We start from the raw sequence: 14731 nt of genomic DNA, 5'->3' as shown, positions 1-14731 counted from the left end.
CCAGATGTGGTGGTGCATGCCTGTTAGTGACTCACAAGGGTAAGAAAGGAGGATCATAAGTTTGAGTCCAGCCTCAGCAAGGTAGCAAAATCCTACCTCAAAATGAAAAATAAAAAGGACTGGGGAAATAGCTCAGTGGTAGAGCATCCTTGGGTGTAATTCCCATTACCAGTAATACTAATACTAATACTAGTACTAGTACTAATACTATTACTAATACTAATACAGGCTTCTGGAAAAACTGTGCTAAGCATATGATCCAGATAAATAAGTTATGCAAAGCTGCATGTCATCCATGGTCCAGTTTTCTGTATTTCAGATGTAAAACTCTTCACTGTGTTTACGATAAGAGTTGCACCATAAAAATTCAATGTTACTTAATTTGCTCAGAAGAAAAACCATTTAATAAATATTCACTGTGGAGAATTCAAAGAGTGTTTCTGATAATTTTACTGAAGTATTAGTTTATTTTGCATTTAGTCTGAATTGGAGATGAAGTCAGGGATCTTTCATTTGACCATTAAGAAAGTTAGTAATGGGACTGGGGATGTGGCTCAAGCAGTAGCACGCTCACCCAGCATCGCTAGGTTTGATCCTCAGCGCCACATAAAAATAAAATAAAGATGTTGTGTCCACCGAAAACTAAAAAAAAAAAAAATATTAAAAAATTCTCTCTCTCTCTTAAAAAAATAAGTTAGTAGTGACCAAATTTCACACTACAAAAGGAAATTTATTGCGATGAACACCATAGGACTCCCAAATACTTACCATGCACTTAAAAATAAAAATAAATCGACACTGACAAATAGTTTAACAATAAACAAGGACTTAGTAAAACAGAAAGCTAAGGAGAAAGGAAAGAAGGCAAACCCATGTGAGACAGAAGGATGATGGGTAGGCAGGCTGAAGGGAATCTCCCTTATGTTCTCTATACACCCCAGTCTAGGAATGCTTGGAGCCCTCTTAAAATCTAAGACAGATGATGCATGCCTGTGATTCCCATGACCCTGAAGGCTGAGGCAGGAGGATGTCCAGTTCCATGCTAGCCAAGGCAACTCAGCAAGACTGTCTAAAAGAAAAAAAAAAAAAAACCAACCAACAACAGAAAAAGTGGGATGACAGTTGGCATGGGCTGGTTGGCGTTCAATCCCAGCACCACAGAGTGGGGGGACACCAAACCAAGCCAAACCAAACCAGATCAAAGCCTAAGAAACAGTGAAGTCTTTACAATAATTAAAGATGAATGATAAACAAAATGTTGCATCCACACAATGAAATATTATTTTGAAATAAAATGCAAGCTGCAACATGCATGAACCTTGAAAATATTCTGCTAAGTACAAGAAGTGACCCAAAAAACCACATATTGTCAAATACCATGTATATGAAATGTTCGGAACAGGCATATCCACATAGAAAGTAAATCAGTGGTTCTGAGGCCCTGAAAGGGAAAGAAAGCTACTGTGTAAGACAGTTTCTTTTTGAAGTGATAAAAATGTTCTAAAATTAGAAAGTGGTATTTTTTTACAACTCCACATAAATATATTAAAAAACACTGAACTGTCTACTTCAGAAGTATGAATTTTAATGAATGTGAAATAAATTGATAAAACTTTTTTAATAATAATAATAATAAAAAAAATCCATCAGGTTTTGGCTAGTGGAGCACTAAAAGTCAAAGGGACAGACTTTATCAGACATTTTTCTGAAGTGGTAAATTAAATAAGTAAAAACTGTTAAGGGATAAAAACATTCAATCTTTTCAAAGACTCATTTTAAAGAATGCATTATTTGAGATTTATTTCACAGTGACTTAAAAATATTCACTGAAGAAAAGATTTGAACCATGAAAAAAACTTTTTACCACTGTCAGTACTAAAACATTTTTAGAATTATCAGTGGAGGCCTGATGGGCACCAGCAGATGACCTGATAAAGTGTAAAAAAAACCAAAACACTAAAAAAAAAAAAAGAAACCTGAAATGGGTGTGGGGAATTGAATCTTTTTATTGGGGGAAAAAAAAAGTTCTTAAGTGCTGATATAAGACTATTTGTCAAAATTGTATGACCTTTTCTAAAACCATAAAGAATTCCATTTTAGCAGAGCTTCAAGCTAACTGAAAAGAAAAAGATAATCTTAGGGAGAGGATGAGGTAATTTCAACATTGCTCCTCATTTCTTCTCTCATTCAATTGATATGGACAGGATTTCTCTGTGTCCACAGTAGCTTTCAAATACCAAGCAAACATCAAAGAACAAAGTAAAGAGACCATCTGCTTCCAAATAAGATAATTGAATTTACAAATATGTACAAATAGCCAAAACAAAAAATTAAAACTGCTTTATGTCCAAAAGTTGCCATTACTATGATATATAATTATTAAAGGATTCACTTTTTAAATATCCTTTTTAAAAACTTTAATTGTAACAAAAGTTTAGTGCTTCATCTTAATATACATGAACAAGCTCTGATTTGCATGAGAAAATATTTGGATCAAATTTATGGCCTTCAAAGAAATATACTCTTTCATCATCTAAGTTATCTAGAAGTAATTTAAAAATGAACAGAAGCTAAGATGAAATTCTGGACAATGGTAGGATTCCATGTCTCTCACTAAGCATAGTTTTTAAATTTTGGAGATAGCTTCTGGAATTCTAAGATGATATTTTGATGTTCTGAATTTTGAATTTTAACTATATTTTCCTGTCCTTTCACATCTTTATTACCCCAACAAGATGAACAGCTAGGATATTTTCTCTGCTTGCAGGAAAGCTGAACACAGGCTGTACCTCATATACTTGAAGGCTGAATTCATCTTGTAATGTTCTCCTGGTCAAGTTTTCTACCTATATTGCTCTTACCCTTGGAAGGCTGTAGTAATCTCCAAATGCTGCAAAATTAGCATCCAATTAGGCCCAAGGCTATTTACTGCCTTGGGAATTCCTTGTTTAAGTACTAGGCTTGGAGGTCAAAGAGGAACTTCAGCAACAAGATAAAAAGTTACAAGGGGGATTTACCTTAAAGAAAAATTTAAAGAGAAAGGCATGTAGTAAATTGTTAAAAGTGGTTGTCTCAGTTTTGGCGGTTCATAAAAATGTTCTCTATGCTAGTAGTGGTAGTTATAACTGTATACCAAAAGTGTTAGTCAAAAAAAAAAAATCATAAAACTATGCTATAAAGGGGTGAATTTTATTCTAACTTTAGTATAGCTAACTTAAAAATATAGTAGTTATCTCTTGGTGGTAGAATCTCTATTTTCTTGCACTTTAAAAATTAAGATGATCATTATTTAATTCCAAAGTCATTAAGTACAGATTAAAAATATGGTCTTGGCTACCCCATGTCCTTCTTTGACCTTGGGAGCAGAGAAGGGCAAAGGAAGTTACAGGGTGAGAAGAGGGGCACAGGGTCCAGGTGGTCTTTCATTGTGTTACTGGATCCTTTTACTGTTATTCCACCCAGTTAAATCTAAACCCAATTAGTGTGAGAACAATATCCAAATGATGATATTGCATGGTGAAAAAGAAAAAAATCCCATGTGCATCAAACATTGGATTTGAAGACTGCTGCCTAGTCCATGGGAAACATAAGGTTTAAAGGGCACATTTCCCTTTAAGGAGCCTAAGCTGAAGTTATTTGTGTTGTTATAGTGCATATACCATATACTTGCACAGTGACCTGCAATATAGGACACCTCACATCTCAGTGCACAATACCATCCAGGACTCTCAGGGGCTCTGAAGATAGAAGCTATCATGGTAGTCTGCCTGCTTAGCAGAACTGAAATTGATCCATTCATCTACATATGCTGAGCATCATCCTGAGCTAAGATAAATTTCAGATTGGCCTACTGGAGAATAACTTTAAGCTAAGGTGGTATTCCATACCTTTATATTCTATTTAGCAATGAGAAAAAGCCCTCTGGACCTATTTTTGTAATTTATTGGAAAGAGACCACCTAGGACACTGCTTACTTCATCAAACAGTGATTTCTTAATGGGGACACACTGGGAAAACAATTCAAGTCTTGGTCCCAGGAATGAGAGAACCTCCTGAACAACTCAGAGATAGTTAAATTGTAGAGTTCATTAGCACTTTCTCTCTTTTGGTACTATTTTAACCTAGACTGCATCTTATTTTTTTTGAACTTTATCTTCTTTTTCCCTTAATTTCTGTGTTTTATTTTTAACATTTTAAAAGGTATTCCCAATATACAAGTGAGGTGAAATATATATATATAACTACAGTATATTTAGTGTGTTCAGAACAAATGCCTTAGCCCACCAGTCGGATCCTATATCATGTATAACCAGAAGAATGAGAAATTATGCTCCATTATATAGGATGTATCAAAGTGCATTCTACTATCATGTATAACTGATTGAAACAATTAAAAAAATTAAAAAATGGATAATGTCCAATAGTAAGCTTCAGGGACATAAGTAGCAATTTCATTTGTATTTTGGGCAAAACAGAAATGGCTGATGGAAAGAGGAGATGAGTGTGAGAGATAATTTCTATTTACATTCTTGGTTCTGGTTCCAAGAGAACAGTTAGTGGAGCTGGAAGACACAAAGGGGTGTGTCTCCAGTGACACAGTAAAATGCCTTTGCTCCCTCTACTACCACACTATTTTCTAATGGGCTCCTTGCCAGCATATAGACCTGGTGATCACAGAGCAGAATAACTATGTCAGTAGTTTTCTTAAGGTCCTCTGGAAAGCACCCTGAAAAGTATGAAAAGGGCAGATATGAGAAAGGGTAGGTAGAAATTTAAAGACACCAAGGGGACAACCTAAAGGAAAAGCATCCTTTGATGAGCTCAAAACCTCTGGACTTCATTTCGGCTCACCATCCTTCCACTAATCTTTTGGCTGAATGCCCACTGAGCTCTAGGCACTGTGCCAGGATTGTGGGGGTGGGGTGGCTCTCACCATTTCATAGATGAGCTATGGCATAGAGAAACAGGCATTCAGATGAAAGAGATGATTTTCCTAGGGGAACTTGGGGCAAGGCTTTTAGGAAGTGTTGGCATTTAGCTGGGATATCAGAACACATGGGAATCACATGACATGGGAGTAGGGTAACCCATGTGGATCAATTACCTTTACAACTAGAGTTCTCTAAATGAGGAAAACTACTCATAACTCTTAAGATTCCATAATAGGTTCCTATTTGACTGTCTGGCCTCTCTTCATTATGTTTTGCACATAGCACAGTCAAGAAAGAAACACTTGCTTCAAATAAATCCACAATCACTACTAACAACTTTCTGTAGATCTCCTTTAAAGACCTGATGAAGGTCTCCATAATCAAATAGTATAGCTTTACTTTTCCAACCTCATAAGCTACTAGATCCTTTCAGCACATATCCTAAACATGCTTCAGAACAACCTGTCTTATAACCCTGCTCTCATTTCTACAGGACCCATTCATTTGTCCAAAATTCACTAAGTAAGTCTCAGCAACATCCCAGATATGACAATAGGCACTAGGAACTAGATACAAAGCACACAATACCAATGACAGTAACTATTGCCCATAACATGTATTTTATAGATTTTTAGGAATCTATGGAATTAGTTAATTGAACTACATAACCATTAACTTATTTTAAAGCTTAAAGAAAAGCACAGGAGATAATCTAATAGCCAGGCATCTACACCCCTCACCCCCCGCCCATTTAACAGATGTTAACATCTTTTTTTTTTCATTTTTTGCTACAGATGGCTGTGTTAAATAAAACTTTACAGATTCAGCCAAAGCCTAATTCCTGATATCTTCCCCCTTCCTACAGACATCACTACTCTCTTAAATTGGTATCAATCCAAAATGTTTTTAGTGGTTTTATTCCACATGAATTCACTTATAAATGATTCCAAGTATTGTTGAATAATTATAAAACTGTTTTAAAAATGTTCAGATGATATTCTCCTATTTCTCCTCTTCTGCAACTTGCAATTTTCAATCAGAAGTTTGTTTTAAAAATATCCCCATGGTGCTACATGCAAATCCAGTTATTTCATTTTAATTGTTGTAGAGTTTACTTAACCACAGTTTGTTTCCTATTTTCATCCTGATGGACAACAATGTTCTTTGTAATATTTTTACTTTAGGAAATAAAGCTGCACTGAACATCCTTTGTATATATCTTATTCTGCACATCTTACAGAATTTCTATACCAGTGTCTAGGTTTTGGAGTTTGAAATCACACCCTACTTCTATGGATTCTTACTCTTTGCCAAGATTTTTTTTTTTTTTTGAAGAGAAGTGTTTTAATACAATCTTTTATAAGATTAGAATTAGTCCAAAAGTATGTAATGAACAAAGCACAGTGCAAAACTGTCTTTCCTACCCTCTTCATCTTTTCTTACTTCTGTGCATACTCAAGGGCTGTAATCTCTCACCTGGATTCCTTAGCTTTTATGCGGTTATTTTCAAGTGTGGATAGTTATTCAAACGAATGCTTTTGTCAGGAGATATATTGGAAAGCCCAATTCTGTCATAGTGCTGATGTCAGCCTAGGGTTTTATTGATTTGTGTTTTATAACATCTGTTTGTGAGCTCAATTTTAGTGGTGTTAGTTTCCTCAGATGGGGACAGTTATATCTGGACCCCAAATCCACATATTGTATCAGTTTGGGTTTGCCAAGAGTGTGGTCCTTTAAAGGTCCTGGCTAAATGCAGCCATCTTAAATTCAAAGGGGCCATCCTGAACACACTTTAAACCTTACTCCTTGGGCTCTGTATGGATGTTAAAACCAATTCGAGGACTCATTTTGAGGTATAAGCAGTGTTCTCAGGCTTCCTGCAAAGGTGGCTCAAATACTTCTGGTTCTGGTTTTCAGTTCCCTTTCTATTTTTAGTATTTAGAGAGTTCCCTTCTCTTTTGCCATTCCCTTAAGTATTTTTTTTTAATTGGTATAGCAAGAGAAACTCTGTTTACCTAGCCATACTGCATTCTTCAAATGTTATTTAATTTTTCCATGAATATAAAATTCTACTTTTCTAAACAAAATTGGTCTATATTTTTGGGGAATATTATTGAGTTTGTGAATTTCCCTTTTGGGTGCTCAATATATACATAACTTTTTAAAAATATTGAATAGAGTCAAAACTAATTTGTTTCCACAATTTTTACTTCCTTGATAAATTATTTAACTGGATATTATAAAGGTAGAATTAGAAATTTATAATTTGAAATTTTACACCTTGTTTATGATTTTTTACTATAAAAACATGCTTGAATTTTTAAAAAAGATCACAATTTTATATTTATTTTTAAAGGTTTTTATTGACTTTACTTGTATGCTCTGAGATGAAAAATTCATGTGTATATAATTTATCAGCCTTATGTCTAAAATTCATACCAACAATCACTGGAAAAGTGAAACTATAGACCATATTCTATTCAGCAAAAAAAGAATTGTCTATGACTAACAGGAGATGCTGAGAAGTAGAACCATTATGTGACTAAAAATAACTGAAGAGACAAGTTATTATAGGCATACCCACCTAAGTATAAACATACCAAGCTCAAAAACATAAGTAATGAAGTATTTCATAGTAGGCTTTCTAGGAATATATAACTAAGAAAGAAATCTATAGATAAACAGCGACTTAACCCATTTGGAGTATATGGTATTTATTTTTATAATAATGATGTTCTTAGATAGCAGAAGAGGTCATTTATACAAAAATAATAATCATGATTAAATGTTCAAGTATATATTTATTTTGTATTTAGTATATCTGAATATACAGCATTTTAAAAAGTTGACTAAATCATTTTTAGAAATTTTTCTCAGTTTAAAAAAATCCATACCAAGTTTTCAAAATTCCAGTCAATTAGCTTACCAAATAGCTAGCAATTAACGGAGTAACATCCATCCACTGTAGTTATAGAGGAGAAATCAAATTTCTGAAGGAAGCACAGTTTCTTTTGCTACAGAAGCTTACCAATGCTATACATAGCACTTTAAGCATGGGGCTGAAGGGTAATCAATATTACAAGAGGATTCTCAAAATTAAAATGTATTGACAACTTTTGTGTCAAATTTAGGAAGGCAAGTTAACCGGGACAACGCTAACAGAATCATCTACTGCATGCAGGGCAACTTAGTAAGACATGTCACTTGAGAGTACAAAAGATAGGGCCCTTGGCCCTGTACCTGGTGCTGGCGATGCTCGGTGATTCTGCTCCAAGCCTACATCTTTCTAGTTGACTGGCAACAATCTGCCTTTCCACTTCCAGTTCTCGGGTGAGTCGTTGAAACTGAAGCTCCTGGTGAGTCAAGGAAATAAAAGGCATATAAGGTGATGAGGTTGGCTGCTCAGGAAGACACATGAATTGGCGTATGTCACAGGAAACACAGGAACGTACCCATAACATAAAGCTGTAGTGTGGCTCTTTGAAGTGCAAGCTTTGGATGGTTTAAATAATCTAATGATTTGTGGTTATTTTAAATTTAAAGGCAATAGAGTTGCAGCTTTTATTTGATGTTGGAAACGTATATTTTTATTTGCTTTTTTTGTTTGTGGTTCTAATCAGATCTTTAAAACAATATTTTCTGCTGCAGTGCCATATTAAATTTAATGTTTGCAGAGACCTTACTTGAAGTGTTTACATCAGAGGCACTCCAACCAATAAAAGCTCTTCATCTTCAATGGCTAATTTTTATATCCCTTATACTGTATTGCATGTCAGCACAGCATTAAAAAAAAATGTAAATCTCCAGGAAGAGAATCACTTTACCATGTTTGATACAAAGCCATTTAACTAAGGAAAAATATCCTTTCAATCCCACAGAAAAAATCTTGCTATATTTATCTACGACATAACCAAGAGAATTTTGCTGCTTTCACAAATGCATTCATGTGCCATTGTGTGAAAGGAGAGAGGTGAGACAGAAAAGTGAAAAAGACTGGGCTATAACGTGGAATTCAAAATTGTACTAAGAAGCTAGAAAATTTGTCAAAAGAAATTATATTCTTCAATCTATGCTACATCATGAAGGTGAACAAGTTCTATTATAAGAGAAAATGTTTTAACTTTGTCCTTTTCTTATTGTTAGTTCAATGGGATTTTAATAAATAGAAAACATGTTATGCTATAAAATATCCAAAGATCAAATCAAATATATTTCAAAAGCTTTAAGCCACAAATAGCATCTTGAAGAATACTTCAAGAACCCCTGTGTCATATTAATGCTTTACAAGCTATTCAAAACAAATTGTTAAGTAGTTCAAATTTGACAATGATTGCTAGAGCAAAATACCAGGTAGGTGAACACTCAAATAAACCTAAAAACCAATTAGAAATAAAACTACCTAAAATATTATTTATGACTAGATATGAATGTTTGTATAAAAATTTAATTGACTTTATTGACTCTTTGTGGTATTAGGCGACATGTGCAATTACTTGATAGCATTGGCTTTGTAAATTCCACAAGCTATTCTTAGAATGAGTTTTAATAAATAGTCCCTGAACTCCTTATCTGCTATTGAAAATCCTTTTCTAATGAACCCAATAGTGGAGGCATTTTAGAAAGGATATAGATGGGTAGTATTTAGCTCAATATTGCTATACAATATGATCATAATAGATAAGTGGGACAATGCCTGCCTCTGCCTAACAATACCTAGACTGCTGGCTGTTAATAAATGCTAAACAACAAAAGAACATATGGCTATAAACTGAACAATAGTCAGTAACTTAGTAGTATCATGCTTACCTGACATAACTTCTTTGCTCTTAAATAGTGTATTTTCTTGATTTCTTTTCTCTTAAATAGCATAGTTTTTGTGATAGATTTCCATTCTTTCATTTATTTTATTCAATTACTTATTATGTACATCTTTTCCCACAAGAGTGGTTGCTTCTATCATACTGGGCCAAGATGGACTGTGTATAAATCCCCAAATACTCCTCAAGCTATCACATTATCGTTGTACTCTGGTTACTCTGTATTCTAGGACTGAGGGTGGGCATGTTATATCATTTTGGGATAGCCAGAAGTTACCATACCAGGGTAGGATGAAAGTATATTTCAAATACGAACATAGGAAAAAAACAATTCAATGGTAGTAGATGTTATAAAATCATGTTTGTGGCTGCTTATGCTAATCTTTTCAACAACCATTTAAGGAAATGGTTGGGAGAATTTCTGCTTGAAGGCAGAGGTGGGACACAGTTTCCCATAGTCCTTTTCCTCTGAAGCACAGATAAGCAACTTTGGCTCAGTCTAGAAGATACACTCATGCCAGACTGTGACTCAGATGTCAGCTCAGAGACTGATTCCAGAAAACAGGAAGCTCCTTTTCTTTGTTCTGCCTCCTGCAGCATTCCCTTTATTAGATCTCAAGGTCAAGTTCCTTACACAGAAATCACTTCCAAAGGTAGTGGCAGTTATCAGTTGTTTCCTTATCTGACCAAATTTGTGGCACAGATTTGGATACTGTTCCTGGAAGTTAAGTCTCAAGCCTTGTTCTCCAATACAAGTGTTGGAATTTACTAATAACCACTTTTTTTTTCCTTTCTTCCCCTTTTATCCTTAATTAGCCATGTCCACCTCTATTTCTTGCAAATAGGAACCTTGAATGACACCTATAAAAACTGTTTACACCTAATGAGTTGCTAGGCAAGCCTCTGTACTCATGCTGTATTTTCTATTTAAAATGAGCAATTCCTTTGACATTCTTATCAACTAAGTTCACAATGTATCCCTCATAGAGCCCTTAAAAATGAATATCACTATGTCCTTACTTACTGTATGTCCACACTTGTCACAAGTAGGACTTCACTGAAGTGCCAAAAGCAGACTATCAGGAAGCTCTTAGGCATGGAAATACTACCTAAACCTGTGAATATTTACATTAAACTTTTCATTATATTTGTGGGCTTTGATGTAAAATGATGACTGCTGTCCCTACAGAATATAAGCTGAACACCCATGTGTGACTGGCACCAAGATGAATGAGTAGGATATAAATATTTGACAATTCTGTCTCTATTGGTTTCTTTGACTGATGAGGAAGACAGCATTACATAGTCACATAAAAACACATTTAACGATTTCCAAAATAACACTCATTAAGATGATTATGCAGAGATATCATCTATAAATTTTAAATTTTTATATTTTACCCTCTAAACATAGACTGTGACAGCTAATTCTGAAATCAGTATCTAAAACGGGGCATCTAAATTATAGGGGTATCTTATATTTGTTCTCTTCTGAGAAAAGCAAGGAAATTAATGTTAAAATTGCTTGCTAATGATTTAGTATATGACAATTTCTTCAGACCACATTCTTAAAAAGAAGTGTCAAGGCTATTAATATGCTATAGGATTATAATCTACTCATATGTGCTATGAAACTCTCCTTTGTATTTACGACATATCTCTCAGGTTAATATAATGATAAATATTATTTTAGAGAGAGTGAAGGGAAAAAAGAAAACAAAACTTCACTTTCATGACAGACCCACCCAAGGAGCTCAAAGAAGGACTTGCTGCCCCAGTTGCCAATATTTGGCCTGAGGCAGTTGGCTCCTTCAGGAATGCAAAGAATCCCCTTTCCCCAAGGGAATATCCTTCCTCCAGCACTAACTGAGGTAAGAATAGAAGATTAGTCTCAGGTAGCCCCAGGGTTTCCTGTAGGCATGGCTAATGCTTTGCTAGCCTGGAGAGTATTTGATATTCTTCCCTGTCCAATCCTGCTTTTCCATCCCCTTTCCTCCACAGGTATTGATTCATGATAAATTTTGTGCACACAAAATTTTATCTCAATAAAAACCCAAGCTGTCTTGTGTTCTTTTTTTTAAATTAATGACAGAATTTTTCTCTTACTCCCACTCTCTGTTTTAAAATATTGTGAGATATTTCAAGTATACAGAAAAGGTATTGACAATAGTACAATGAACTTTTCTGAAACTGAAATAACAAATAGCAAATCACCTCTAGCAAATCTTAATACTTTGCTATATTTGCTTCTGATTTCTTGAGAAATACAATATTACAATGTAATTTTAAAAAACAATGAGGTGGCTTGGTTGTTCTCTCCTGAATCCTAATCTTCTCTCTTCTTCCCTCCCCAGAATATATCATTACTCTGAATTTGGTGTTTATTATACTCATGACTTTTTTTATATTACTACTATATACTTAGTCACACATGATATATAGCATTGTTTTTTATATTCACATTTTTTTGTAAATGGTAAACTGTTCACAGATTTGCAGATTGTTTTACTGCTATATGATTTTGAGATTTACCTATATCAATAATGTAGCTTTAGCATTGCTTAAAAGTATTCCATTTTATGATCATAGAACAATGTATTTATGTTCTGCTCTTATAAACTTTTGGATTGTTTCCAATTGCTTATGCAATTATAAGCACTCTATAAAATAAACATTCTTATATAAACCATCTTGGGCACATAAGCCAGACTTCTCCAGAGTAGAGACCCAGAAATAGAATTACAGGGTTGAAATGTATGCACATCTTTAATTTTCCTTGAAAATAGTTGTCAGATTACTTTTCAAAGTCTTGTACCTATATTTCAGCTAGCCATGTAGCGGAGCTCCAATTTCTCCTCAGTCTCATTCTCACTGACCTTAACTTACATTTGGAAGCTTAAAACTCCCTGCCCTTCTTTGTTTACAGTCTAACTTGCTTATGTTTTACTTTGTATTTCCTGATTTCCAACATCTTTTCTTAGGTTTATTGGTCATTTATGTTCACAGGTATCAAACTTTCAGAGGGAAATTTCTCCCTACTGCCAGAAATCCAGGCTTTTTCTAAACTTCAGTGGAAATGGTTTCTCATTACCTTTAAACTAATGTAGTTGTGTGAAGTTTTAGCCTTGGGTAAGGAATCTCAGTAGACTGTCCACCATTTGTAGCCCTGAGACACACATAGCACATAACCAGCCAAGGGCATGCTCAAGATTATCTAGATTTGGCAGGTGTCTCCAGGGTGAAAGTCAGGTTTACTGCTTACTTAGCTGAGGATTCTTACTCTTCTTTTAGTTTTGATTTCTCTAAATTCCTTTGTTTCTAGTTTAGCTCTGCTTTCAAAAAAAAGTAAAATACAAATATTTTATCAGTATGCTTAGTGTCATTCAGGGATAAAAGTACGTAGAAATACTGAATGTACAATATGGCTTTTTTGTATTTTGATTTCTCTGAGCTGTATTCAGGGGATATTTCTCAGTATTTCCTTCAGTTCATTATTTTTCCATGTGCTGTTTGGAGTTTATCTCACTGTACTTTTTGTTTTTACCCCGCCCCACCCTCCTGTCCCTCAAAGATGAGATTTTTTCCATTTCTGAGACTTCTAGCTGGTGCTTTTCCTTATCCATTTTTCTTGCATGCTCATTTAGAATGAAATCTCTATTTTTCCACCTTGTTTTCCCTTCCAATTAAGGTTTACCTTTACCTAAACTTCCATTTTCCTCTGTCTTAAATGAGGCCTTAAATAGGTGACTGCAGTATTTCTTTGAAATAGAAATACTAGGGATTCTGTACATCGAGGCACAAGGCTACTTACTGTCCCCTTCCTCTGGTTTCTTGAAGCATCAGAATTAGGTAACTGAATTCCCATGTCCTTTGACGAGAGGTGACATCCTCCTGGCTCCTGGCTCCCTCCACTTGTTAGCACAAAGTTGTCTACAATATTCCTCGCTGTCACTTTGTATTAAATAATTGTCCTCATTTTCAGCAAGATTGGTAATCATATTTCCTCTTACATTCTTAATATTAGTCAGTCATGTTCTTTTTCCTAACTGGCAAAGACCATTATTTTTCAAAATATGTGCAAAAATTCATTATGCTTAAGATGAGAGCCATCCAGCTACAGATGCTCATCTGCATCACTACCCCGTATTTACTTCAGTTAGTCTAACTGATTCATTAATTTAGGAATAGCTACAACAGTTACTGCTACTATGATGCCAACAACTAAGAAAAACAGCCGGCCCCAACTTTCTGTCCCCCCATTCACATTAATCCTCAGTTTTCTTCCAGGCTTTGTGGAGGGAGAGTCCTCTTCTTGTCTAAGGCTAGTCTTTCCATGCCTTCCTGCTTCACCAGGCTTTTGCTTTTCTCTCTTTTTAAAATCTTTAATATTTCTTTTCAGTTGATATTCAAATAAATCATTCTCGTTTTTGCTTTCTTTCTTTCTTCTTTTTTGGAGATATAACCCAGGGCCTCTCACAAGTAGCCAAGTGCTGTACGACTGATCTTCATTCCCACCCCGAAATTATGTTCATTTAAAAACACACCTTCTTAATCTCAGGATTTTTTCAATTTGTTTCCTTCTCATTTGACCTATATTATCTCTTCTAATGATTTTTTACATACTTTTTATTTATTTATTTATTTTCATATGGTGCTGAGGACTGAACTCAGTGACTCACATGTGTCAAGCAAGCGCTCCACCACTAAGCTATAACCCCAGCCCTCTTCTAATGATTTTTTAAAAAATTTAATTGGTTCTTTTTGAAGATATAGTACCATTCTAGTCATTGAAGTCACTGAAATTCTGGTTTCGAATGCTTTTACATTTTTACTAATACAAATTAAAAATTTTTAGGAGAAAAGTACTGAGGACTGGTTATATTTAACAAAGAACACTGACACAGTCATTATGTGATGGAATCAGTGGTTAAGAAAGTGTTGTTACTTCAACCATTGATTTGCTTTTCTGCCTTATTACATTGA

At 34.7% G+C, this 14731-nt stretch overlaps 1 protein-coding gene across 9 annotated transcripts in view; it reads right to left on the bottom strand.

Moving 5' to 3' along the window:
- Pkp4 (plakophilin 4) overlaps positions 1-14731 on the bottom strand; it is a 238470-nt gene that overhangs the window by 91413 nt on the left and 132326 nt on the right. For all 9 annotated transcript variants that reach the window (XM_078017439.1, XM_078017443.1, XM_078017442.1 and 6 more), the window contains exon 3: positions 8172-8284. In XM_078017439.1, coding sequence (XP_077873565.1) covers positions 8172-8284 — 113 coding nt within the window. The remainder of the gene's footprint in view (positions 1-8171; positions 8285-14731) is intronic.

Source organism: Ictidomys tridecemlineatus, chromosome 7 (genome assembly GCF_052094955.1).
Source record: "Ictidomys tridecemlineatus isolate mIctTri1 chromosome 7, mIctTri1.hap1, whole genome shotgun sequence".
Classification (NCBI taxonomy): Eukaryota; Metazoa; Chordata; class Mammalia; order Rodentia; family Sciuridae; genus Ictidomys; species Ictidomys tridecemlineatus.
The sequence above is the reverse complement of the archived record's forward strand: the minus strand, read 5'-3'. Positions and strand labels throughout refer to the sequence as shown.